At 32.6% G+C, this 25,556-nt stretch overlaps 2 protein-coding genes across 15 annotated transcripts in view; one reads left to right on the top strand and one right to left on the bottom strand.

The window, feature by feature from the left end:
- The window catches only part of SRSF11 (serine and arginine rich splicing factor 11), a 39,502-nt gene extending 29,949 nt beyond the window's left edge, over positions 1 to 9,553 (top strand). For 5 of the 14 annotated variants that reach the window (XM_036235202.1, XM_016148939.2, XM_036235217.1 and 2 more), the window contains 5 exons: positions 3,358 to 3,489; positions 4,874 to 4,963; positions 7,428 to 7,523; positions 7,915 to 8,053; positions 8,158 to 9,553. In XM_036235202.1, coding sequence (XP_036091095.1) covers positions 3,358 to 3,489; positions 4,874 to 4,963; positions 7,428 to 7,523; positions 7,915 to 8,053; positions 8,158 to 8,355 — 655 coding nt within the window. In that variant the 3' untranslated portion in view covers positions 8,356 to 9,553. Of the gene's footprint in view, positions 1 to 3,357; positions 3,490 to 4,873; positions 4,964 to 7,406; positions 7,524 to 7,914; positions 8,054 to 8,157 lie in introns of all 14 variants that reach the window. The other 9 variants (XM_016148940.2, XM_036235212.1, XM_036235221.1 and 6 more) reach the window with 3 other exon arrangements.
- Positions 9,554 to 13,785: 4,232 nt separating this feature from the next.
- Positions 13,786 to 25,556, bottom strand: part of ANKRD13C (ankyrin repeat domain 13C) — a 70,162-nt gene continuing 58,391 nt past the window's right edge. Inside the window, exons 10-13 of the mRNA XM_016148935.2 lie at positions 21,550 to 21,629; positions 20,339 to 20,437; positions 17,704 to 17,804; positions 13,786 to 16,036 (exon numbers count right to left, since the gene is read on the bottom strand). Coding sequence (XP_016004421.2) covers positions 15,906 to 16,036; positions 17,704 to 17,804; positions 20,339 to 20,437; positions 21,550 to 21,629 — 411 coding nt within the window. The 3' untranslated portion in view covers positions 13,786 to 15,905. The remainder of the gene's footprint in view (positions 16,037 to 17,703; positions 17,805 to 20,338; positions 20,438 to 21,549; positions 21,630 to 25,556) is intronic.

The raw sequence follows: 25,556 nt of genomic DNA on the forward strand, positions 1-25,556 counted from the left end.
CATAGGTTATTGCTCAAGAGACCAGCTTTAATACTACTACTTGATAATAAAACTGCTTTAATAGTACTCAGGGACTAGGTTTAATAAAATTAATATTTTTTATTGCTTCATCAAAGACATCCTTGGTGAAAATGATATATTTTTTTGTTTTACTGCAAATGCGTACTACAAATGCCAGTGAAACATACACTATACAATGACTAATAGGATAGTTTAGTTGCCACTTATCTTAATCTGTGCTAAGGAGATGCCAGCACTTATACACCACAATTGTTTTTGCAGCATTAGTGCAAATGTCAAGACAGTGCAAAAGTCAAAATATTATTTTGAAAATAATTTTGACGTTACGGACCCATGACATTATCAAGTCATTTCTTGGACTGTGTCTTTGTCTTGTTCAGCTGCTGTAATAGAATAGACTGGGCGGCTTATAAACAACAGATTTATTTGTCACAGTTCTGGAGGCTGAGAAGTGCAAGATCAAGGTGCTGGCAAATTGGTTACTGGTGAGGACCCTCTTCCCTGTCCATGATGGGTCATCAACTGTGTCCTCATGTAGTGGAATGGGCCCAAGAGGTTCTCAGATCTTTTTCAAAAGGATATTACTCCTATTACTCCTCCTATTCGTGAAAGCTGTACCCTCTTGACCCAGTCACCTTCCAAAGGCCCTACCTCAAAATATTATTCTATTGGGGATTAGGTAGGTTTCATGTAATAATTTTGGGAGGAACACAGACATTCAGAATATAGCAAAATGTTACATGTCCTATCGGGTATATTTGTTTTTTATTTTCTGTTCCCTACCTTTCCCCGCAGCTTTTCTCATTCTCAGTCATGTCACAACTATGTTAAACCTTGAGATGCTCCCTAATGCCTTAATAAGGTGGTAAATAACACCTAAAATGGCATTCAGGGTTTTTTACTATTTAACCTAATTTTTTTTTCCACACTTGTCATTTACCATTCCAAACCGGTTAACCACAGTACTCCTTGCTAGAAAACATCATTTTCTTTATGCATCCATGTTTTTGCTCATGACGTTCTTTTCTGCCTGATGCTCTTTTTCCATATCTTCACCTCCACCCAAGGAAGTCCTTTTTCTTTGTTAAAAATACAGCTAAAATTTCACTCTTATGTGAAATGTTGGTACCTCTTAAATCTAGGACAGTGCCCTCTTAGCTCAGTTTAACACTTAAAAAGGAGATACCCTTTTGGTATCTCTTTTGGGTATGGCTTTTTCTTCTGTATATACCAAGTACACCCTAGGGCTCTAAAATTTTAATTTGAATTACTTTAATATGACCAGTGGGAAATAGTAGTGAAAACATTAATTTCCCTGAACTAAGTGTGTTTTGGACACTTGTAATAACATAACAGATAATTATTATAGGTTGTAATATCTTAAGCATCTTGGCATTGTCATTACTTTCAATAAGCTTTTTTATTTAATCAGATACATAATATGCTAATCCCTGATTTTTTTTTTTTTTTAAGTTCAAAGAATTAGTGTGCTAAAATGGCTCTGAAGTGCATGACTCTTGAAAAAATAAGTTTCTCTGGACCTTATAGTAAATAAGATTGATGCAGTACCTCCTCTTAATAGCTTTTTAAAAACTATTTTATGTTGTTAATAACTGTGTTTAGAAAGAAACCTGTAAGTGTGAGCTTTTGATTTTTTTCTTCATCTTTTTTATGTGTGTGCATTCAAAGTAGGATAAAATGTGTAACTCAGTTTAGCTGAAATGATTGTTGACTTAAATTTTCTTAAAAGCAGAATGCTCAAAAAATAAGTAGTACTTAATTCTAATAACATTAATTTTTGTTTTTCAGAATTTTTTTTAAATTCTTAACAAGAAAGTGATGATTCTGATATTTTATAGGGTCAATATTTCACTCAAAATATTACTAGTACCTTTTATTGAAATCAGGCACTGTAGTAATTGCTCAAGGGTACAGTGGTGAATAAGACAGATATACATACCTTATGGAGCTTACAGAAAGGAAGGTAAGTATTACATGAAAATTTCCAAGGATATAGATAAGTTATTGACAAGGAATTGTTTTCAGAATTAATTTTCATATATAATCAAAAAAGATTAAAATAAAAATTTATTTGATTTGATAAGATACTAGTAATAAATTTTGAAACAGCTATTTTAGAGAATGGTGGCAACAGAAATTATATTAGTACATCAGTAAGAAGGAAGGGGGATCTATATTATACATGCCTACACTATGGCATAGCACTGGACTTTATAATTCCATTTAAATTACAACTATTCTATGATGTAACTGCTTTTATTTTTCTTTGCTGAAGTAAAAGGCCAACGAGGTCAAATAAAGAATGCTCTTAAGTTTGCTAGTTTATAAATGAGATTGAACACAAGTCTTTTCTATTTATAAAATGTCTATCCTATGGCACTCTGAAAAAATGAAATCAAAAAGTTTAGACTGCATTTAAAATTTTCCCTAGAAAGAGGTTGAAGAGTTTCTAGAAGTTAAATGATTAAGTCTAAGCAAAAGATTGCAATTTGTTTTTTAATCTGAAAATAGAAGAGAATAAACTACAGGAAGGAGGATCAATGACACCATCAAAAGGTTAATTGTACTTAAATTCTGGAAGAAGAAAAATATACGATAGGGTGGAGTAGTGGAAGGAAGAAGGTGTTCTGTTACATGATGGAAATAAATAATCGTGTAGAGAGTGAGGGGAATGGGAGTAAAAGGCAGTTTGTACTGAATTGTATAAATCTAAATTCTATAAATTGTATAAGGCATGCATTGCTCTTAAATTGTAAATTAAAGAATCAAGATATTTCGGAGAACAACAATTAGAAATTGTAGAAGGCAGCAAAGTGTTTCAGTTTCTAAAATGGGACTAATAATGGTACCTACTTTATAGGCTTATCATGACTTATTAGTATCTGTAAAGTGTGAAGTAAGCATGTATAAGTATTTGATAATTGATTTAACCTGTGTAATGAGGAATCACATACATGCTAAAATACTGTATAATGCGGAAGATGATACAAATGAATTGGGTATTTTGTTTGGTTTGTTTTTGTTTTGTTTTCCTCTAGCAGTATTTTTAAGTTTATAGAGTTCTAGTTTCTGTGGACATAGACTATATGATTAGTTTGATAGGTTGAGCAAAAGGTGCTACATATTTATAGGGTGTCAAAAAATATTTATTGTGTAAACTAAATAAATAATAGCAGCAGGTGGTAGGAAGTTACCCCCATTTATTGATGGTTAGCTCATATATCTGAGTCTTTTCTCTGGTACTAGATGAAATAGTCACAAACAGAACTAATCTTTATATTTTACATTTGTGTTGGCTTTCTTTTACATTATTAGGCGGTCAAGAAGCAGATCGAGAAGGAGATCACATTCTAAGTCAAGGAGTAGGCGACGATCCAAAAGTCCAAGACGGAGAAGATCTCATTCCAGAGAAAGAGGTAGACGGTCAAGGAGCACATCAAAAACCAGGTATAGTAGACTTACTAACGTTGGATGGGAAGACAAGTTTTAGATTTCTTAAGACCCCAAGTGCTGTGCTACTTAATGACTTAAAGATGTATAGTAATGGGAGATAGGGCTAAAGTTCAGTGAGGCTGGTACTTGCTTTCTTGTGTTTCTTTGTAAACTTGAGATTTCTACATAGAGCCGAAGACCTAGTAATATTTCTTTGCAGTAAAAATTCTTAGTTGTCTTTCATTTTCTTCTTTCCACTCAACCACTGTTAAGGATTTAGAGCTGCCAGAAATTCCTCATGATATGCCAAAGAGTTTATGGGCAAACAGCCATGCTTTAATTCATCAACACTTTTTAAATATTAAGATTTGCTATATGGCAGAGATTGAATTATGCTTCAAGAGGTTTTTATCCCATGTTTTGGGACCAGTAGATAAAGTGAGGGTTCATTAAAAAACAAATATCCCCACCATAACATTTTAAACATGCATTTAGTAATTTTTTTTTTTTTTAGTTAAGACCAAACCTTTTAAATTAGTATGCCTCATCTTGAGTAAAACATACTAAATCAGTTTTTTCATTTGAACCATCTTTAAAGTGGAAAGAGAACTCATCATTTGAAAAGTTCCTAGATTTTATTTTTTTATAATTGTCACGCACAGTTTCAGAACACTTTTTTTTTTTAGCAACTGTCTTTTATCTCTTTCTATGAAATTTGAGTTAATTTTTTAGAAGCAGCTCTTTATACTACTTTATCTATTTATATATTTAATAATTATGTAAGTAAAATAAAGGACAGAAAACTGTGAAAAGATTTAGAGTTGGTATGGTTGTAGTACCAGTCCATTATGATGGGATATATTTTCTAATAGCACTGAGTAGCCTGGAATCTGTCGCAGCAGGGAAAAGGGTAGAAAGTTGACTTGGTCCATGAAAGAGGTTAACATGGGGTATATACTTTGGAAAAATATTGATGCTCAGTTTCGGTAGTGCATTATAGGTTTTGGTCTGAGCATAGAACCATGGTAGATTGGGACACATCAGCTGAGAGAAAAAGGACTGTTGAAGAGCTACAGTCAATTATTATAACTATTCATGTTTATGCCAGACATACCAAGAAACTGGCCAACATCTTCTATTATTTACATGTCAAATAGTCTACATTGCTCTGTTGGAGGGAGGTTTTATGTAGAATACCCAGAAATAGGTTTGTTTGTGGTTTGTTTGTTTGTTTTTACCACAAATAATACCACTTGAGTTATTTCTATATTTCTATTAGAATACCATTCATATTTTAAGAATGGAGTTAGATCTCACCGTGCTTTTGTTTTTGTTTGTAGTGCTATATAAATTTATATTAGCTGAAACTTCTAATGCATTCATAAATTGTGTTCATTAGAGACAAAAAGAAAGAAGACAAAGAAAAGAAACGTTCCAAAACACCACCAAAAAGTTATAGCACAGCCAGACGGTCCAGAAGTGCAAGCAGGTAAGGCTTTAAGAATTCTTGGAATCATTTTAAACTTTGTTTGCAAGGATATCAGTAGGGTGTGAACACTGGATATTTTTCAGTAAATTGGTATATACTTGATTGTCGACATTTCTTAAAGGCAGTTTGTGAAGAATTACCTGAAGTTCATCTTTTTATTTACTTAATATTTGTGGTGTAGAGTATATTTGAAATAACACGGAAATCAACAGAGGTCTGTTTTTATGTTTGTTATATACATTTGTCATCTTGATTTGAACTATTATGTTACAGAAAGTTATATTTAAAATATCCACATATTAATGCTCAAAATAATTTTTTCCCCACATATACTGGCTCATTGGTAAAATAATGGCAGCAATGCAAGTTCTAATTTGTGTCATTCTTAGATTAGGAGTTTTATCTTTAGCGTGCCATAGTGAAAATTCAGTGTTGCAAACTTTACGTCACAGAAATATATTTATCACACTTAACATTGGAATTTTTATGAAATTAGGGTAGCCATGCTTAATTCCATTTTCTTCTAGTCTCATTTACACATTTTGCTTCACTGTTTTTCTTAATCTAGATTGTTTAAATGCTAGGAGGCTCATATTGTATACAAAAATGGACTCAAAACAGGTGAAAGACCTAAGTGTAGAACCTGAAACTCAGAGAAGAAAATATAGAAGTAAATCTTCATGACCTTGAATTTGACAATGGTTTTCTAGATATGACACCAAAAACATAAGAAAGATAAATGAAAGATCAAAATTAAAAATTTCTGTTTTTTTTTATATCAAAGAACATGATCAAGAAAGTAAAGACAACTCAGAGTGTTAGAAAATGGCACGTTATATATCCAAAAGAGGATCAAGAATAAAGAATTCTTAGAACTCATAGACAGACAACCCAGTTGAAAAACGGGCAAAGGGTCTGAATTGACATTTCTTCGAAGAAGATACGTAGGTGTCCATTAAGCACGTGAAAGGATATACAATATTAGTTCATCAAAAAGACTCCTGATAGCTAGTGTTGGTGAGCATGTGGGGAAACTGGGACTCTGTATGTTGCTGGTGTGAATGTAAAATGGTGCAGCTGCTTTGGAAAACAATTTAGCAATTCCTTAAAAAGGTAACAGTTTTTGACAGTTTCACTCCTAGCGATAAAAAACTCAAGAGAAATAAAAACAGGTGTGCACGCCAAACCTGCACATGATAGAAGAAGCATTATTCATAATAATCAAAAAGTCAACACAAATGTACATTAACTAACATGAGTACAACATGGTATATCTATACAGCGAAGTATCCAGCAATAAAAAGGAACAAAGTACTGAAATGTGTTAAAATACGGACAAGCTTTGAAAACTTGTGAGATGAAAGACATCAGTCGCAAAGGGCCACAAATTGTAAGATTCCATTTATAAGAAATGGGTAGAATGAGTAAATCTATAAAGACAAAAAGTAGATTAGTGGTTGGGATGTGATAGCTAAAGAATATGGGGTTTCTTTTCAAGGTGAGGAATATTTTTTATAAAAGGTAAATAACTGTCATCCCTGGGTAGCCATGAGGGATTGATTCCAGAACCCCTGTGAATACCTTAAGTCCCATATATTAAGCAGTGAGAATAATGTGTACAGTTAGCCCTTTGCATCCATGGGTGGGAAACCTGCAGATACAGAGGGCCAACTATGCATAAAAGAAAATGAAACCAGATGTAAGTGCGTGAGATTAATGTCAAACTAGGTCTGAGGGATAGGTTGCAAAAAGGCATAAAAGATAGGACATGCAACGTATTTAATGTACCTATTCCTAAGCACCTTATCCTGCTTAACTCTTTTATCTCACGCTAAGGCATTTTATTTAGTTTTTATCGACTACCTACTATGTATCTGCAGCTGTGCTATAATCTGTCAAGAGGCATGGAAATATTAAGCATCTCTTCCACTTAGGGAATTTGGAAATCAGTTACACAAAGTAGTAGCAAAGAGTATGCTATATATAACCCTGCCAAACTTAATATTTGATGAATAAATAGTTGTGTGTAATGTTTTCAGGACCCCAGTTGAGGGGGAGATGGATGAAGGTCATAGCTGTAAAGGGTAAAAAAAATAAATAAAAAGCTTCATTCCAAAACCAGATAACTGAAAATATGGAGTTTTAATTTTGACTATCTTGTTTGTGCCTAAATCATAAAATGGCTATCTTGCAAATCCTAATAACTTTAGAGAATAGTTTAGAAAAAAGAAAAATAAAGCCACAATTTAAAGAGAGGGAAAAGGCTGTACATCTTAAACACTAGTTGCTCATAGCTGGGCTGGGGGGACGTGGTTTGATGAAGAAGAAGAAATCCGTTCGATGTCTATGTTACCCTTAACTCTAATTTTATCTAGTGATTTGAAAGTAATGGAGCTCCATCATAGACACATCTGCTGTGATTTGTCTGTATTTTAAAGTCTAGTTTGTACATTTGTGGTTTTAGAGAGAGACGACGGCGAAGAAGCAGGAGTGGCACAAGATCTCCTAAAAAGCCTCGGTCTCCTAAAAGAAAACTATCTCGCTCACCATCCCCTAGGAGGTAAGAACATTAAGGATTTCTATCTTTTATATTTTTCAGAAGCTATCAGTCTTTGTTTTAAAAACTGTTCTAGAGTTCGTCTTTCTTTTCAGTAAAGTGCTTCCGAATGTGCCAGTACATTCCCTTTATGTCTTGAGACTGTTACAATAAGCACTGATGAGGTTTTGGGCATGATAGACCTATATAACCAAGTTACAGTCTTGCCTGTGTTACTGTGCACAGCTTGTATCCAGTTTTGAAATTGGATTTTTGCTATACTCTTTCTATCACATGAGCTTGGGTCAAGCTCACCATCTAAACAAGTTTAAACTTAGCACTACATTTACGAGTGAAACTGCTCAAGTATTTTCTTTAAGGCATCTTTTTTTAGAACATTTTACTGTCATCCTAGACATAAAAAGGAGAAGAAGAAAGATAAAGACAAAGAAAGAGGCAGAGATGAAAGAGAACGATCGACAAGCAAGAAGAAGAAAAGTAAAGATAAAGAAAAGGATCGGGAAAGAAAATCAGAAAGTGATAAAGATGTAAAAGTATGTTTACAAACTAATTTATTTTGGTATTTTGGGTGGTGCTAGTACTTGTAAGAAGTGATTTTTCTGTGAAGACACTTATTTTATTATTCTCCTTGGCAAAGCAGGTTACACGGGATTACGATGAAGAGGAACAGGGGTATGACAGCGAGAAAGAGAAAAAAGAGGAGAAGAAACCAACAGAACCAGGTTCCCCTAAAACAAAAGAATGTTCTGTGGAAAAGGGAACTAGTGATTCACTAAGAGAATCCAAAGTGAATGGAGATGACCATCATGAAGAAGACATGGATATGAGTGACTGAATATTGCCTCCAGGGGAATCCAACTGTATACGTGCATCAGTGTCATTCCTTTGTGTGATTTCTTAATGCTGTATTTGTTCATCTCAAACCTAGATGTATACAGCTCTGAGTTATAAATGGTTATAAAGCTCCTGATATTGATATTAGTTATTTACCTCCAAAAGCTTTTAGAAAATGAAACATGGGTAACCAGTTCTTGACATGGTGAAATCTGATTGAGTAACCCAAGCAGTTTTACTATTCTGGTGCTGCTTCATAACGAAAATGAAAAGCTGCATGCATCTACAGCAGGCATGGATTGTTTATGTTGTATGATCTCCTTTATTAAGTAAGTTCACTTAATAGTATTTCTAGAATTTGATACATTGCCGTAATAGAGCCATGTAGGGAATGCACTGATTGCATGTTAATTGTGGCAGGAATATCCTAAATGTCATTAAAATCCTCCAACATGATGGATCTACTTATGGTCTTGTTTGTTGACATGAAAAAATAACATTCTTATAGTTACATCTGAAAATAAGCATTTGAAATAGATAATCCTTTAAGCCTTGTGGCTAAATTTTTGTGGCTTTTGTTTAACTTTGAAAGGTTATATATGCACTAACCTTTTTTGATGGCTAATTAGGCTTTAATTACAGAAACAAGATTTCAATTGAAACTGTCTTTGGCAGTGAGTAAATAGCATATTTTGGAGTAGAGTTGTATACTTTTTCATAAGGTGTTTGGGAATTTTTTTTTTTTTCCTGAAATAATTTATTCCACACCTACATCAGTGAAAGCTAGCTGCCTATCCTGAGTCCATCTGTAAAAGTATCTTGTCCTGATTTTCAACTTTCCAGTTTTATTAATTTGTTTTAATCTCAGCGTTGGAAAAAGGGGGTAGTGCATTTTAAATTGACCTTCATATGCTTTTAAAATAAGACAAATGTACTTGATAATGTACTTTTTATTTGATCTCAAGTTGTATAAAACCAATAAATTTGTGTTACTGTTACTGCAGTAGTAATCTTATGCACACAGTGATTCCATGTTAAATGCAAAGTAGTTAGGCAACTGTTTTCTTAGTTACAGGAGTTTCAGGCTTCACTTTTGTTCAGTAAAAGCAAAAGTAGGCTACAGTCTGTGCCATGTTGATGTACAGTTTCTGAAATTGTTTTACAAGACTTTGATAATAAAACCCTTAAACTTATGTTTATGTTCCTGTAAAACTGTATTTGTATTTATTTACAAGCTGTTGAATGTATGACCTTTACCTCATTCATTTTACAAATCAAGTTCTTTCCTTTCAGTCCACATATTTACATATAAAAAATCCACCGTAATGATTAGTTGCCATCAGAATTGTCAGGTGGTTTAATTTCTATCTAAAACAGTCTTTTTCTTAGTGTAATCTTTTTTCTCATATCTTGGCTATAGAAATTTGGTTGAGTAAAGCAACGAACTTTACCATAAACAATCACATCTATATCTAGTAAATTTATATTTTCAGTGAAATCTATTTTCCTTTGCTGGAATAGTATAGCAATTGTCAATGGTATGTATCCACTGTATAATACTAAATAGTATATTTATTCATTTATGAAATGAGTAGAGTGTAAGGGACTGGGATTAAGGGGTAAAATGAGACTTGGAATTACAGCTTTTAAATCCAAGTTTGATTATAATTTTTTTAACTTTTAAAGTCAACATATAGAGAAAAGCAGCATTGTTTTTACAGTTTGTAGTTAACTTTTTAAAGATTTTATCCAAAGGAATTTTGTCTGTAGTTAAAGGAGTTCTAGTAATGGTCCTAATAATCACTGCATTTTTAAACAGTTGAATGCAAATGATATTTGTTTAAACTTATAAAAACTTTTTTAGTAGATAAAAGTTGAACCATATGCCATTTTTGTAAGTCAAAACAAGCAAAATATTGGTAGTTTCACTTGAGTAAACCTAATACTACTCAGTCTCTTTCCTCACCTGTAATCTCTGAGTACAAATATACACTAACTCTCCAAAAGGGATTAAGAAATTTTTGGCTTTAAAATAGTTTCACAGATTTAAGATGCTACAGTGAATGGAATCCATACTTAGGTTATTTTTCAGTCAACATTTTATGCACAAAGGTAGGGTTGCACAGGGACAAGCCCTTAACAGATGACCAGTTGAAATCAAGTGAATACTGCCTCCACACTGAGTTTTATTCTGTATTTAGTAGTAAATGATTAAAAAATAAAAGTGGTTTTGCTAGAAAAATGTTTGTCCTATTTATTTGCTTAAATTCTTTAGGAGTGAGTGAGAAGTAGTGGCTGTACACGTGTAGTCATGATATTTGGCTTAACAGCTGCGGAGACCCAGCTTCGTCACATTCATTTTCCTAACTCTGAATAAAGAGTGATACCTGTTTTGCCTGGGTCAATAAATGGTACCTGCTATTTGATTATGAAGTTTTTTAAAACTACAATAATTTAGTTTGGGCTAATGTTTTAAGTAAAAGCACTAAGATAAGTTGAATGTAGTTAAGACCGAGAAGGCTGTGTTGCCCTTTTCATTTTTGTGAAGATGGGTTTTGGATTAATAAGCTTCCTGGTAGTGATTACAGCCCACATATAGAAGGTAAATATGTTTTATGTACTTGGGAAAAGAAAAACAAACTGGACTTCTAGAACAGTAAAAACTAATTTTAACTTGGAATTGCATCTTAACAACTGGTTATCATATAACCTACACAAGCCAAAATTTCTTCTAGTAAATACTTTATTCAATGCTTAAGGTCTATGCTGCTTGAAGATTGACATCGTTCTAGCTGGAATAGAGATTTCTTTACCTTTTGTCTCAAATCTAGCTAATGCATCTCATTCCTGTACTATCTACAATATTTGGCTAAATATGGATATGTTGGAAATGCTACTGCTACTTTTAAGAACATCCAGAATATGTTTATTCCTAAGGCTTTGTTAGTAGTTTATTTTACTATTTCATGTTGCCATTTTCCTTTTATGGCCAAGTGTGTTAAATTCATTTTGAAATTCTTGAGTAAAATAACTCGTGACCCATGCTAATTCTTTACCACTGGGAATAAACTTAAGAATATACCTAAAGTATATAGTAAATGTTACAATGAATCTAAGACAGTTCACAGAAAGGATCTGAAATACCTAACATTTTTTAAATGATGTCCTTAACAAAAAAAATTGGGGAAGTGACATGCATTCTTTTCAAAATAGTCTCACTGTGTAAAGGTTATTTTCCCAGTGCACTGTCACTAAAATTAGTATCATATCTTTTTAAGAGCTAGTTAGAAGTATGATTTGTGCTTAAGAAATTGAAGGTCCAGGGTCACAAAAAATAGAATGCTCCAAATGACATTTACTACTACTGTTCAATTACTTCAAGATGTAACTTTATCACCATACTAAATGTAACCTTTTTTCATTCACTAAGAACAAGTTAAAGTTAAAAACTTGGTTAAATAGCCAGTTTTGGAAGATGAGCATTGAGAAGATTAAGAACATTTTTCTTACCATTTTTCAATAAAAGAAGCAGAACCACTAGAGAAAAAGATTTTTACAGGAAGTTGACCTTAATTGGGGGAGCTGGTTAAGTAATCTCAAAGCTAGTTCTTGTCTTTGCATGATCCTGGAGATTGAAGCCCACGTGTGATAAGGAGGGAAGGTGGATAGATAGTTGGGGAGGTAAAAAGTTGGAACCACAGGCACAAGCTGGAACTTACAAAGATGGGCTGAAACTCAGGTCAGGTCTTGTTGCTTCATGACAGAAGCCAGAACCTTTCATCTTGAAGCTGAACACACAGCTGGCCCACAAGTCTGAGAAGCTGAAGGAGGACCCAGGGGAAGGTGAAGGAAGTAACTGCAGACCCTGATGCTGCCTCATCTCAAAGGGACCAAACAGATAAGACTGTGTACAAGCTAACGAGATTTCTACTGCTCTCCAAAACTAAGCTGCCTATTTTCATTATTTAAAGCATTCCAGCCAGTCACTGTCAGCTTTCTTTAGTAACCAAAAATGCTATTGGAGGTATAGGTAAATAATGGGTGTTTTAGTTTGTTTCTATGTTATACAAAGATTTTACTTTAGGCCTATCAGTCATTTTCACCTGCAAAAAATACCAAATTCAGAAATGATCGCCAAGTACCTTTCTTTAAAACCCTTAGGAAATTTTGCTTTGGTTTTTGTAAGTGCTATGTCAAAAAAAAAAAAAAAAAAAAAAATTCTATGTACCTCAGGTGCCATTATGGCTAAAAGTACTATTCTAAAATGAGCTTATAATTTAAAAAGTTCATCACTGGGCAGTACTGTAAAGAGGGTTACATGATCTAAAAAATTCAATAATACTCGAGATGACATTTTTAGATTGGCAACCATAGATAGTGCTGCCCCAGATTGCTGAAATAAGATGCTTTGCAAAAGTATAAATGATGGGCTTTTAGCAAGTTTGGTTTTGCTGTCTTTACAAATGGTTTAATAGTTCCTGTCCCTTTATCTTTGGGGCAAATTTCACTGTCAATCGGTCTTTGAAAGTTCCCATAGTTTCCAAATATATCACCTCTGGTTAGGATGCATTTTGTTAATTTTAGAAAACATGGTTAAGATACCTTTTGCTGGAGTTAATAGCAGAGGTATATGGTGCCCCATACTAAGCAATAATTCACTCAATTTTAATGGCTAGCATACCACATGCAGGGCTTCTAATTCACCTAGTTTTCTACTATAACTTTCTCAATCATGTCATTTGCAAATAAAAGTAACATAAATGAGCAAAAAGCAGCAGACCTTAATTCATTCTGAAAATATTTACTCCAGCTCTTTTGTGGCCTTGAAACAGGATCTTTGTCTGCTGCAGACTTAGTGAAAACTAGGGAGAAAATATCTAAATCATCATTCACCACCCTCCCCCCTAAGGTGTGACTTATAAACTATGTGAATAACACTACAAAAACCCATTTCTGTTATTTGAGTGGGCCTCAATAAAAGTTCTAAGAAGAAACAATCATTTTTAGCTTCTGTTGGCTATCAGCTTCTCTGAAACCTGTTAATTTCCAGATAATCTGTATGTACATAGACACAATAGAGCAGCTCCTTGATGCTTCCTTTTTATGAAATCTGACAATTCTTTTTATATGACTGCCTACAGACAGGCAAATTGTCTCTAGTGAATCATGTGTTTTTTGAAGACAAGAATCGTGTCTTCTGATACTACACTGGTGGCAGGAATAGTAAGCATTTCTAAATAGCTATTTAAGGTGACGATTTTATAGTTCCCCAAGTTTAAAGTTTCTTCAATCACAGATACCAAGCATATAGAATTTTATGAACCTACATTATAAAATCTAGGTTTTCATGTGAGATTAAAATATATGGTGTTTTGATTTACTTGAAACACAGCATACAGCTTCATTAATTGGATTAAAAGGCACACTTTGAAAAGTCTAATATTGTGAAAAAGTTTATTTGCAATAATAACTCCTTGTTTTTACCATAAGAGAGAGATACTGACATTTGCTTGTCCCTTGTGATGAGATAAAAGACATATGGAATGGATAATCTCTACTATTCTTTATGAAAGAAAAGTTAAAAAACAAAATCCCAGTGCAAAAGTTTTCAGTAGTCTTCCTACCTCCAGTGTACCCCAGCAAAATATTCACAGCTTTTAAAAAATTGATAAATCCAAAGCTGAAATTTACTGTTTTCCCATCACTGTCTGTACTTATGAAAAAAATCTATAGTATATTACTAAAAGTATACCATATTCTCACAAAGTAAGGGAGCCTAAAAGCAACAATAACCACTGCCATTCAGTGTCTCAAGCCTCTTATAATCACTGACAGGATAATTCAACCTCTAAGTCACTTGATCTATAAGCATTCCCAAAATAACAGGGATCAACTTCTATTCAATAAACCGAGTCTGGGTTTACCAACAATTCCCACAAAATTCAACAGACCCACATCAGGTATTAATTGGTCTTTGAATTTTTAACTATGATTACTCTTCATTATAAAGTGTATTTAATAAAATGTCAACTTATGTAATGTAGTATGTATCAGCATGGAAGATGCAGCTTTCAAGGTGTTTATTATAAAAATTTTCCTATGATTGATGCTTTGGATTTGTAAATAATCATCTCTTCAATAAAGGTCTCTAAACTAACTCATATTATTTAAAATCCTGGAAAAAGTTAAACTAATGATCACTCTAAAAAACCTGACAGATGCATTCTGATACATTTATCAGGATACATTTAAAAAACATTTCTTAAGCTAAGGTATTTAATACACATAACATTTTATGACTGTTATACATTATTCTCCCTAATTTATTTTCATTCTTGGACCATCAAACCATTTTGGAATAAATATGCAAAATTTTAAGTGCAAAAATTTATGATTTTAACACTTTGGAGATAATTAAAACCAATAAATATTTTCTTGTGACTTAAAAAAATAAACAATAGGAACTGTCAATCTTATGTATGTTTCTGGAATTTAACTAATAGCAAATATATTCTGTTAGTATATAAATGTTTTTATCTTACTTTGAAAGCATTAAATATGTAGGGACGTCCAAAATATGTGGGTTGTTGTTTAAAACTGACACGAATGCATCCATATTCCACTAAAAACAAACAATCAGAACAATGTGCACTTATTAGGAAGCAAGTTTAAAATTTTGGAATTTTTTTTTTTAAAGTGCTGAGATTTGGAAGAGGAATATCTTTAAGCATGCTAACCATACTTTATCATGAACACAAAAAAGACTTTTAAACTCAAGTTTAGGAAAAAAAAGGTTCTATGAAAGGAAGGTTAGTAACAAACATTTCCCATTGAAGAAAGAATTCAGGTAAAAACAAATAGCACCACAATGAATTGCACTAAGGTGCTAAAGGAGGTACCTTATTCCCTGCAGAGTGAACGCTCCTTCTGAAATGTATTGCAACATATAAATGCAATTGTTTAATGGGTACCATTTGGTTCATTCATCTACAGAAAACTGCATTCCTTCTAGTTCATTATATTGAACAAACATTCAAATTACTGAACTATACATAATGTTACATAGTTTACATTTTATGAAAACAAAGCTTGAAGGAATATTTATAAATGTCACCTTGAATATAAGATGACAAGTTTAAAAGGGCTTCATATCTCTTAAGACATTTATGTTAATGGTCCAGGAGTGTTTTAGATATAGCTATAGATATAGATATATTTATATGCATATATATTTCAACAAGTGTAAAAATTTTTAAAAACAAATCACAGCACTCATAGCTGTTTTACATAAGAAGTACTTAGGATCATTAAAGTGTCAAACTGTTACACTATAATTAATGTATATTTTTAAAAAGACTGAAAATGGCACATCAGGAAACTTGCTGAAATTCTTATTAGAGGCCCATATCACTATTATCTATTACTGATGTGTCAATTCAATATAATTCCCTTTTCTTCACTGAAAGCATTTGTCCCTTCTATTTGGATTCACATCTGGGGTCTCTGCATTCTCTTGCTTTCCTCGGATAGATGGTATCACTTTCCGTTCTGTCATAGATCAGGAAAACGGCTTGGGTCTTCCTTGTAGTCATCAGGTATAGCAAAGATGGAGCCATCAAATTCATCATATCGAAACTCTTGAAAAGTCACAGTGGCTGTGATTGTAGGAAACACAGGTATATCTAGAGACGACAATCAATGGACAACATTGTTAAATGAAATGTTAATCTACTTATAAACGATAAAATACTAATAGAGATATTCATACTTCTTAAAATGTGAAAAAACATTATTCAAGCACCAAACAAAGCCTAACATATGTTTATTACTGAGTGTGCTGTTTTGGGGAAAGATTTGGTTATTGGTAAGGAGAGAAACATACCAAAGCATCAAGAATTACATCAGAAACTCAAGTTCCCATTGCTTCCCAATCTTAACCTATAATACCAGATTCCGCCAGTCTTTTTTTCTTATTCTTGGGGTCAAGGGACAGCTCCATGTGTACTTTTTACATTCTAATGTCTTTTATTCAGATTATAGTGTATATATTATTCTGACTCTGAGATGATTTATTTCCATTCTAACAAATAAAATACATGGATATCGTTTTGTTTTGAAACACTAAAACAGTGCATCACTTAAATATATGGGATAAAAATAGTCTCGTCAGAACTGAATTAATATCATGCCACCACAGCCTAATATTCTATATAAACTCCATTTCTGGCAGAAATTATGAGTGAAATCTGACATTAAAAATAGCCAAAATTTACTTTTATTCCTAATACGAGTTATTAGAAAGAATACAAATTATAAAATCTGGGTTCTGATGCCTACAAATCACATAAACTTATGTACCTCAGGGATTTCATCTAAAAAATAAACTAAATCTCCCTTAAACTCTGAATAATTCGATGAAGCTAGGAAAAAGGCATATAGTAAATTAAGTTTGTTACAAACCTAGTAATATTATGATTAAAAAAATTAAATGCAGAAATTAACATAAGGATTACAGTTTCTAGTTATGGGAATATGGCATTTTAGCCTACTTATTCTGAGATGTGGTTTCAATAATATTGAATGAAGCAAGATAAAATACATATTTCAGAAAACACATAAAGGTTACATTTATTATATGCTAATTTTTCTCACTCACTAGAATGTAAACACCAAGAAGGCAAGGACTTTTACTGTCTTTCATCCCCAAAAAAACATCTGGCACACAACAAGCACTGAGTAATATTTGGTGGCTGGATTGATGGATGGTATTGAAGGCTCTCCTGAAGCTTAAGTTAATGCTAAATTTAAGCCAAAACTCCTAAAGACCCTTTTAATAGTTTCTTGTTCCCGGTTTTCTGGTATAGCTAAGAAGATAAATATGTACAAATATGAGAGTTTACTGTTTATAAAGATCATTTAAGACAAAGTTTAAATATTTAAGAATGAAATAGCATACATGAGTATTATTTTATCAATAGTGACTGTTGACTCCAGAAATATCTCCACTGTTCAGAAATTCAAGAGTCTGCTAAAAATTTGGGCTAAAATCCAATCTCCTTATTTAACAACTTTAAAAACATTATCACAGTGTGTAATGAGTTTAACCACACCCTCTTGTATAAGTATTCACATATCCTATACACTTAATTTAAATCAAACAGAATTTGAACTTTCATTTGGCACTTTATGTATTTGACAAAACATGAACATCGAAACCATTAATTACAGAAAACTAAAAAATTTTAGCAACTAGGAAATCCATTTTCCTTCAAAGCAAATTTCTTATTAAATGTTAGTAAACAGCTCCATATTTCTAATAGACACAGAAATTACAAGTAATTTTTCTTACCTAGTTTTACAGGAAAACCTGGAGGAAGCTTCATCTGAACAAATTCTCTAAGCTTGTTAAAGTGCTTGAAGGGAGCTATTACTTCCAAGACATTCAATAATCTTAAAAATGGAAGGAGAAAAAATGTTTTCATTCTTCAAATGGATTTGTGTCCTTCAAAATGAGTCTTACTGACTTCTAGATATTAAGGATGAGGAAAAGATACTTCATTCTTTCACCTGAATTTTTTGTTTTTATTATTCTTTTTACCATGTCAAGGTTTGTAACTTTTATATCTTATTGTGCAGCCATAATTTCCACAGTTGTTTGATTTCAGGTCTATATTTAAATGGATTCAAGACTTACACCCATCTTCTTCCTAAAGTTTACATATTCCCAAGTTCTTTAATTTAGACTCAATGGGTGGCTGAATTTCACTGTTCTTTGTGTATGTGTGTGCAAAGGGCTCTTATGTGTTTAATATTCTTTGATTTCGTGTAGATTTGATAAAGGAGTGTTTCTTTTTCTGCATATTTAAAGGGAAATTTAGCCAGCATAAAATTTCAGTTTATATTTCTTTCCTTCTGAAATATAATTTCATAATGTCTACTAGCCTTCAGTATTATACTAGTCATTAAGCTAATAACTTCTCTTTTCCTCTTTCAGTTGGATGAATTTCATTTTCAAGTAGTAGCATTTTTCTTTCATAAAGGGTCCATGGCTGCTTTATTTCTTGAATTCTTCTGTGTCTTTTTCAATTGCCTTGATATATAAATGACATTTTAGCTAGAAATACTATCAGATCATATTTTCTTTGTGTCAGAAATGTTAAGATGCGAAAAAATGTAAGGCAGGCTGTCTTTTACCTCTTTTCTGCCTGAATGCCTTTAGACTTCTGTATTAACGATTGACGTCAAATAGCTTAATAAAGATATTATTGTTACTAATCATTCTCATCACTTTTTCTTGAAGCCTCATGTTATACTATAGATACAATTCTTCCTTACAGAGAAATTCTCTTCTATCATATTTAGAAACTATATTGGTTACATTTTGGAGGCTTTCTATATAAGTAAACACCAATGATCCTTATTTTGAACCATCATTCTCTCCATAAACACTACCTCCTTTCTCTGACTACTTTAACCTCTTCTTTCACTGCATTTACTATAAGCTACCAAACTTTAATTTTCTGCCACATGTCTCTCTGTTCATTGTTGTTTATAATGTATTTGCTTTGCAATAGTGTTATTTAGTGCTTAATTTATTCTCTTAGCTTTACAATCTCCTTTTCATTTTATTCTGTTGTCTTATCTCATCTTAAAGTAATTCAGTTTATTCATTTCACTTTTTAAATGTTTTTCTATAGCATTTACATGGAATTTTCTGTTCTTTGACTTATGTTTTACTCTGGAATGGACTGTTTGGCTTTTACATGCTATGTTCCTTATTTTACTTTTTTTAGGGGAAATGGTTATAAATGCAACATTTATAAATTCTAATATACCTATTTTTTTCACATATTAATGTTTCTGAAACTGGGATAATTCTTAAAACTGACAGGATCTTATAATTAGCCACATTTCCCTTATTTATTAGAATCTAAAACTGGTGCATCTTTGAGTCAATTTGGTCCAAGATATGATGAATTGTGCAGATCTGTATGTACGGCTAACTCCCTTCCCACATATGGGGACCATCTATCTCTCTCCCTCTCTGATCGATAGCTTGAGGGCTGTTTAGCACGTTCTATCTACTCTTCTAAAGTTTGGCTATTGGGGAATATGAGACATGTACAGACTTTGTAGAAAAATGGAGGTCATGCTCTCTTCTATGAAAAATTTTTGTTTTAATATATTAGGCTAGATTAGTAGGTAAGGAACAATGAAGGGAAAATAGCCTGGGGCTCCCATTCATCCCCTACCTTAGTGATGAGTCTGAAGTTATACCTCTTTCAGAGTCAGCTCTAACTACCCACCTCCTTCCTATTCTACCTATCTCTCCAAACTGACTTCTTTTTTAAATGAGAATTTGATAAGTAGAGGTTTGAAAGGATATATTCAAGATGTCCACTGCAATATTATTTATAATGGGGACAAACTATAATCAAAATGTTTATCAGTAGGGGGATGATAAAATAAATGACAGTACAATACTACAAAATAACAAGGAAAGAAGAAAAAGATAGATTAAAATGCAATTATTGCTAAGAACTACCAGATACACTCTTAAAAGAAAAAAAAAAAAAGAACTCACAGAACAAAAAGTAGACTACAGAATTTTTATAAAAAAGCCAAAACACAGAAAAATTTACATAAAAATACACGTTTTTGCCTACTAACTATTGGTAAAGTGTAACTGTCCTTTCTATTCTATAAAATTCCATGCTGTTTAATCTTTTAAAATATGTATTCATGTATTATTTCTATAATTAAAATAACTATTCAAAAATTGACCTAGTTCTGGTTAAAGTAATAAAAATGTTAATATTTGGTGAACTAGAAAATATCTAGAAGGGTGCACACACTATCAAATCAATGGCTACTTTCTTTTGCATTTCAAAGGCCTCAAATGCACTACTTAGATGCAAATATTATTACAGCCTTTAGGGTTTAATAGCTTTCTTCATAATTTGTATAGTTAGTAACAAACTTACAACTCAATTCTCAAAGGAAATTCCTGGCTCATGGCTATCGTGGCTTTAAATGTTTTCTTACTCTCTTTGCATACCAGTTCTCTACCAAGATGAGGAGCTCTAAAATGGAAAAAAGAAAAATATTAGAAAACTTTTGCCACATGCTATCATCTCCCTAAGAAGAATCTATCATCTTCCAATGACATTAATATTTCAATTTTTCTTCCAATATTTCTCTGAGTATAGAAATAAAATTATGCTAAAAGGAAATGAGATATGTATAAGAAATAAAGTAACAACAACAAAAAAGAAAATAGCAAAGTGTAAAAGTTCAGAAGAAATAACCAAAACTCGACAAATTTCACATTGAATATAAGTTTAATAATCACATTTTACGCATAAAGGAAATCACTAAAAATAACTTTAAAATATCATTGTGTATTTTTAGAATCACTTATTTAATTCAAACTCTTTTACTATCTACAGTTCTCAGCCCTGACCAATAAGAAAGGATGTGAGGAATAAAGAATTCCACATTAACTATAGAATATTGTAAGATGAAAACATTTTGGAGAAGTTAGAAAGTATAATAAACCTTTCAATACAAAAATAATCATTACAACTTCTTCCTAAGCATGCAGGTAGGTAATATTTTATTCTCTGCCAAAATTAAATATTTTTTGCAAAGGACTTTACTTTCTTTCACATGGCTGTCCAGAAAAAAGTTTTATTTATTGACTTATTCAAAATATTTATTATTCATCATTCTCTTATTCAATAATATTTACTGAATGCAAATGATATGCTAGGTAGTCTACTAAATATTAGTAATATAACATTAAGCAAATGCCTTATATAAGGATGGTGAGTAGTAGTCTGACAGGCTAAAACAAAAAAGTACTGACAGGAGTTTGGAAAGTCAAAATAAGCAACTGCACTGGGAAATTCCTCACATTATATTTCCTTAGAACAATGGCCTATAGGTTTTTTGGTATGTGTAAACAGGCAGCAGGGATGTAAAATGAAGGTTCCATAACTTATTCAAAAGGTGTACATAATTGGGGATACTTGTCCCTCATCAAGCCTTATTTTTTAAAGTTAAAAGAACTGCTTCAGATAAAACTACTAATAATTCCAAAACAATTTTACACCTAAATATTCACATTTTTACAAATTGTTATTTTCAAAAAACTGAAGAATATATAAACAAAATAAGACTAAAACCCACTTACTTTCCATTTTCAGCAGATATATATTCTTCCCACGTAATAGTGTTCTGAGGAGGAGGGGTAAGAGACTGTCTTCGTATTGGCTGCCAAAAAATTAAAAAGAAAGAGAGAAAGAGGGATAGACAGAGAGAGACAGAAACAGAAAGAGACATAGAGAAACGGATACAGAGGGAGGGAAGAAGAAAAAATGCTTACTTTTAAAAATACTTTTAAAGACATAAACTAAACTACTGAACTACTTAGTCTCTTCAAAATAATGCTTAAAGAGATTATTTCTGAGATAGTTCCATGGTGATTTAAGCTCTATTAGCAATATTATCAATTTTTTTAACAAATCTCAGGTAAGAAGACAAGTATCAAAAGTAATAAAATCCATTCACTCAATGTTTTAAACATCTAAAGTGTTACTAGCATCATACTAGTTGCTGAACACAGGAACTACAAACTTTAAGGAGTTTACAATTTAGAGCCGGAAAGAAAAAAACAGACATAAACAGTTAATCAGAAATATAAAATATTATGATTAAAAAGTCCCTATGAGCTTACAAAAAAATGAGTAGTATGGGACCTCAGAAAAGAGATGGATAATAAATTCAGCATAGAGGGTTGGGGCTCAAATTTAAATGAAAGTAAAACAAAAAGAGTATTTAGACAGGGAGAATTCATGATGAAAAACACACGTAAATAGATTTATTTGAACTAGGGAGGAAATGTCAAAAAGGAGATCAATAACAATGGTAAAAGGTCATGTCAGATTTTAAAATTTACATCTTGTCTTTTTTAAATATGAATTTGAATCATTATAGGATGAACTGGCAATAAGAAACTAGGCAGTGGCAATAGAAACTGACATCTGCTAAGGAAAAATTAATAAGACAAACTGTGGCACAATAGGGTAATACATGAAAACTGATGTAACAAGATAAATAGTAACACTGGAAGAGGATCCCATTCAGAGTACCGTTTTTGATATAAAGAGTCTAGATGTTAGAGTTATAAAATCAAGAATTCTGAAGACATAAAATTCAGTTGGAACCCCAGCTCCACTACCTGGCAATGGTGAATTTAGGCAAGTTACTCTCTATTATGTCAATTTAACTCACCTGCAAAATGAGAGCATGAACACCTACCTCACAGCTACGAATTCAAGGAGCTAATGTATGAAAAGAACATACTACCTGGCACAGAATAAAGGATTCAGGAAATAACAGGAACTATTGGACCCTGGGAAATTCCTGGAGGGCAGTTACAAAAAGAAAAAGAAATTGGAGTTAAGAGATAAAGATTTAAGAATTCTCTGACTAGATGAAAAATAAGAAAATAAAGGGCTGATGACTGATCCTAAAAACCACATACATTGGGAGGGGGGCAAGAAAGAGGACAGGAAGGAGGCCAAAAGAAAAGATTGTTTCAATATCATAATACAGAGACTTTAAAGAGAAAAAGCCTGAAAAAAGACCACAGATTCTGTTTTTGTTGGTTAGAAGTCAATGATGATCTTTGAGTAGGAACAGGACGTGAGAAGAAAACATACAGCTTTTGAGCATCAGGCAATATGAAAGAGGACATTTCATCCTTGAGAAGCTTACAGAGACACACAGAAAGTAGATCATTATAATCCAGAACAATGGGGACTATGATATAGGGATCTAGATGATAGCATAAAAGCAGAGAAGGAGTTTTCGATTCTGACTGGGGAAGCCAAAATGATGTGCCAATAATGGTGGTTCCTGAGTGGAGAGGTCTAAAGGACCAGTTTAAGGAGACTAAGGAAAAGACAATGGTGAGAAAAAGCATGCTGTGCCGAGAAACTGCAAGTGCAATGTCCTGTTAGTATGAGCAGACTACATCAAAAGAAACTAGTAAAATATAAGAGTAAATGGGCAAGACAAAGTAGTTTGAAAGAGTTTTATGCATTAGGCTGTATTTTACTCAGAAAACAATAGGCAAAATTTTGAGCAATATATGTAGTTTTTAAAACACAAACTTTGGAGCCAGACTGATCAAATCCTGGCTTTGCCAATTAGTAGCTGACTTCGGACAAATTATTCAAGTTCTTCTGTCTCAGTTTAGTCAATTATATAAACCTCACAGGGTTGTTGTGAGAATAAAAATGGTTTGTTAAGTATAAATGGTTTGCTTTAAACAGCGCCTGATACATAGTAAGTACTCTGTACATTTTATTTCTAGAGCATAGGCAATTGCATAGTTCAATCTACTTCAAGGAAATCTCTATGGCAGCAGTGTGTTAAGCTAGGAAGCTATCTTAGTAATCCAAATGAGAAATGATAAGGGCAGGATGTTTCAAAAAGGAAGGTGAGAAATAGATTCAAGAGGTCTTTAGGATTTTGTGATTGATCAGACACAGGAGTAAGGAAAGCTAAGAAATCTAAAAATGAATTTGAAGTTGCTGGCTTGGGTAATAGTAGTTGATAATGGTGCTACCACTCAAGACAGAAAAGACTGGAATAAAAAAGAAAGAAATTGTTTAATCAAATTTAGCAAATTTTGTGACAATAATGGATGGACCTAGAGGGTTATTATGATAAGTGAAATAAGTCACACAGAAAAAGACAAATACCATATGGTTTCACTTATATGTGGAATCTAAAAGACAAACAAAACAGACAAAATCAGATACAGAGAACAAACTGATGGCCATCAGATAGGAGGGTGGGTTGGGAGGATAGGTGAAATAGGTGAAAGGAATTAAAAAGTACAAATTGCCAGTTATAAAAATAGTCACAGGATGTAAAGTACAGCATAGGGACTATAGTCAATAATATAACTATGTGTGGTGTCATGTGGGTACTAGACTTATCGGGGTAGATATTTAGTAAAATATATAAATACCTAATCACTGTTATACACCTAAAACTAATATAATATTGTATGTCAACTGTAACTGAAAAACAAATTTAAAAAAAATTAAACATACCAAATTTAGATACCTATGTTTATCCAAGTGGAGTTGGCAAAAGCAATATAGATCTGATGATCAGGAGAAAGGTCAGAACTGAAGGTATATATTGGGTGAGTACTAGTGTTTATGTGGTAACCGAAGCATCAGGTATGCATCCTACTAGAGGCTACTAGAGGTCTACTAGATATCTATGTTCTTGTTCCTTGTAAAAAAGAACCTCCCTTCCAAATTTTTGGGTGGATATATAACTTAACTAGTTAATGAAAAACTAGCCACCCATTGCAGCTAGCTAAGTGTTACCATGTGTTTAAGTTCTAATCAATGGGATGTGTGCAACTTCTAACAGGGTTTTCAAACAGAACAGGCATGTCCTCTCTTTCCTAAATACGGCTAAGAATCCTACTCCTAATTGTTGGAATACTAAACAGGTAATAAACCACCTTACACCATGGAGATGAGGACCACATCCTAGGAATGGTAGAGAAATGACAAAAAGACTAGGTCTAATATTAACCCACAGAACAAAGAAACATTACAAACTCAGATTTTTACATGGAAAAAAATAAACTTCTATCTTGTTTAAGTTATTATTATTTTAGAATCTCTTATAATCAGCCAAACAAATCATAACCAATACCAAATTTAACACATAAAATGGGATATTATACATAATACTGTGGCATGTGACAATACTACAGCATTCTACTGTAAGTAGAATGACAAGCATATCATGTCCTATGTTTCCTAGTGATCAAGATATCAGTAAACACTAGAATGCTTCTGAAAAACAAAGTCTGGTAAAGCTCTACTTTATCCCAAAACCAAAAGAAAAATGAGAACTGCAAAGACTATCTGGCAGGAAGGGGACAGAATCACACTAAACTGGTATGATCACAATTTTATTTTAAACATTTAATGGGGATTCTTAAACACTTTATATTCTGTATTTATTTAACCAAATTATTGCTGATTCACGTGATACATGAGCTTTCTAAACATTAAGATATTTAAACATTAAATTAGGGCACATTAAAATATGGCACACGGGGTATTACCATGAATTAGTTGGAAACTGGCATAATATTCT

The sequence above is a fragment of the Rousettus aegyptiacus genome, unplaced genomic scaffold, assembly GCF_014176215.1.
Source record: "Rousettus aegyptiacus isolate mRouAeg1 unplaced genomic scaffold, mRouAeg1.p scaffold_m13_p_1, whole genome shotgun sequence".
In the NCBI taxonomy this organism is placed as follows: domain Eukaryota; kingdom Metazoa; phylum Chordata; class Mammalia; order Chiroptera; family Pteropodidae; genus Rousettus; species Rousettus aegyptiacus.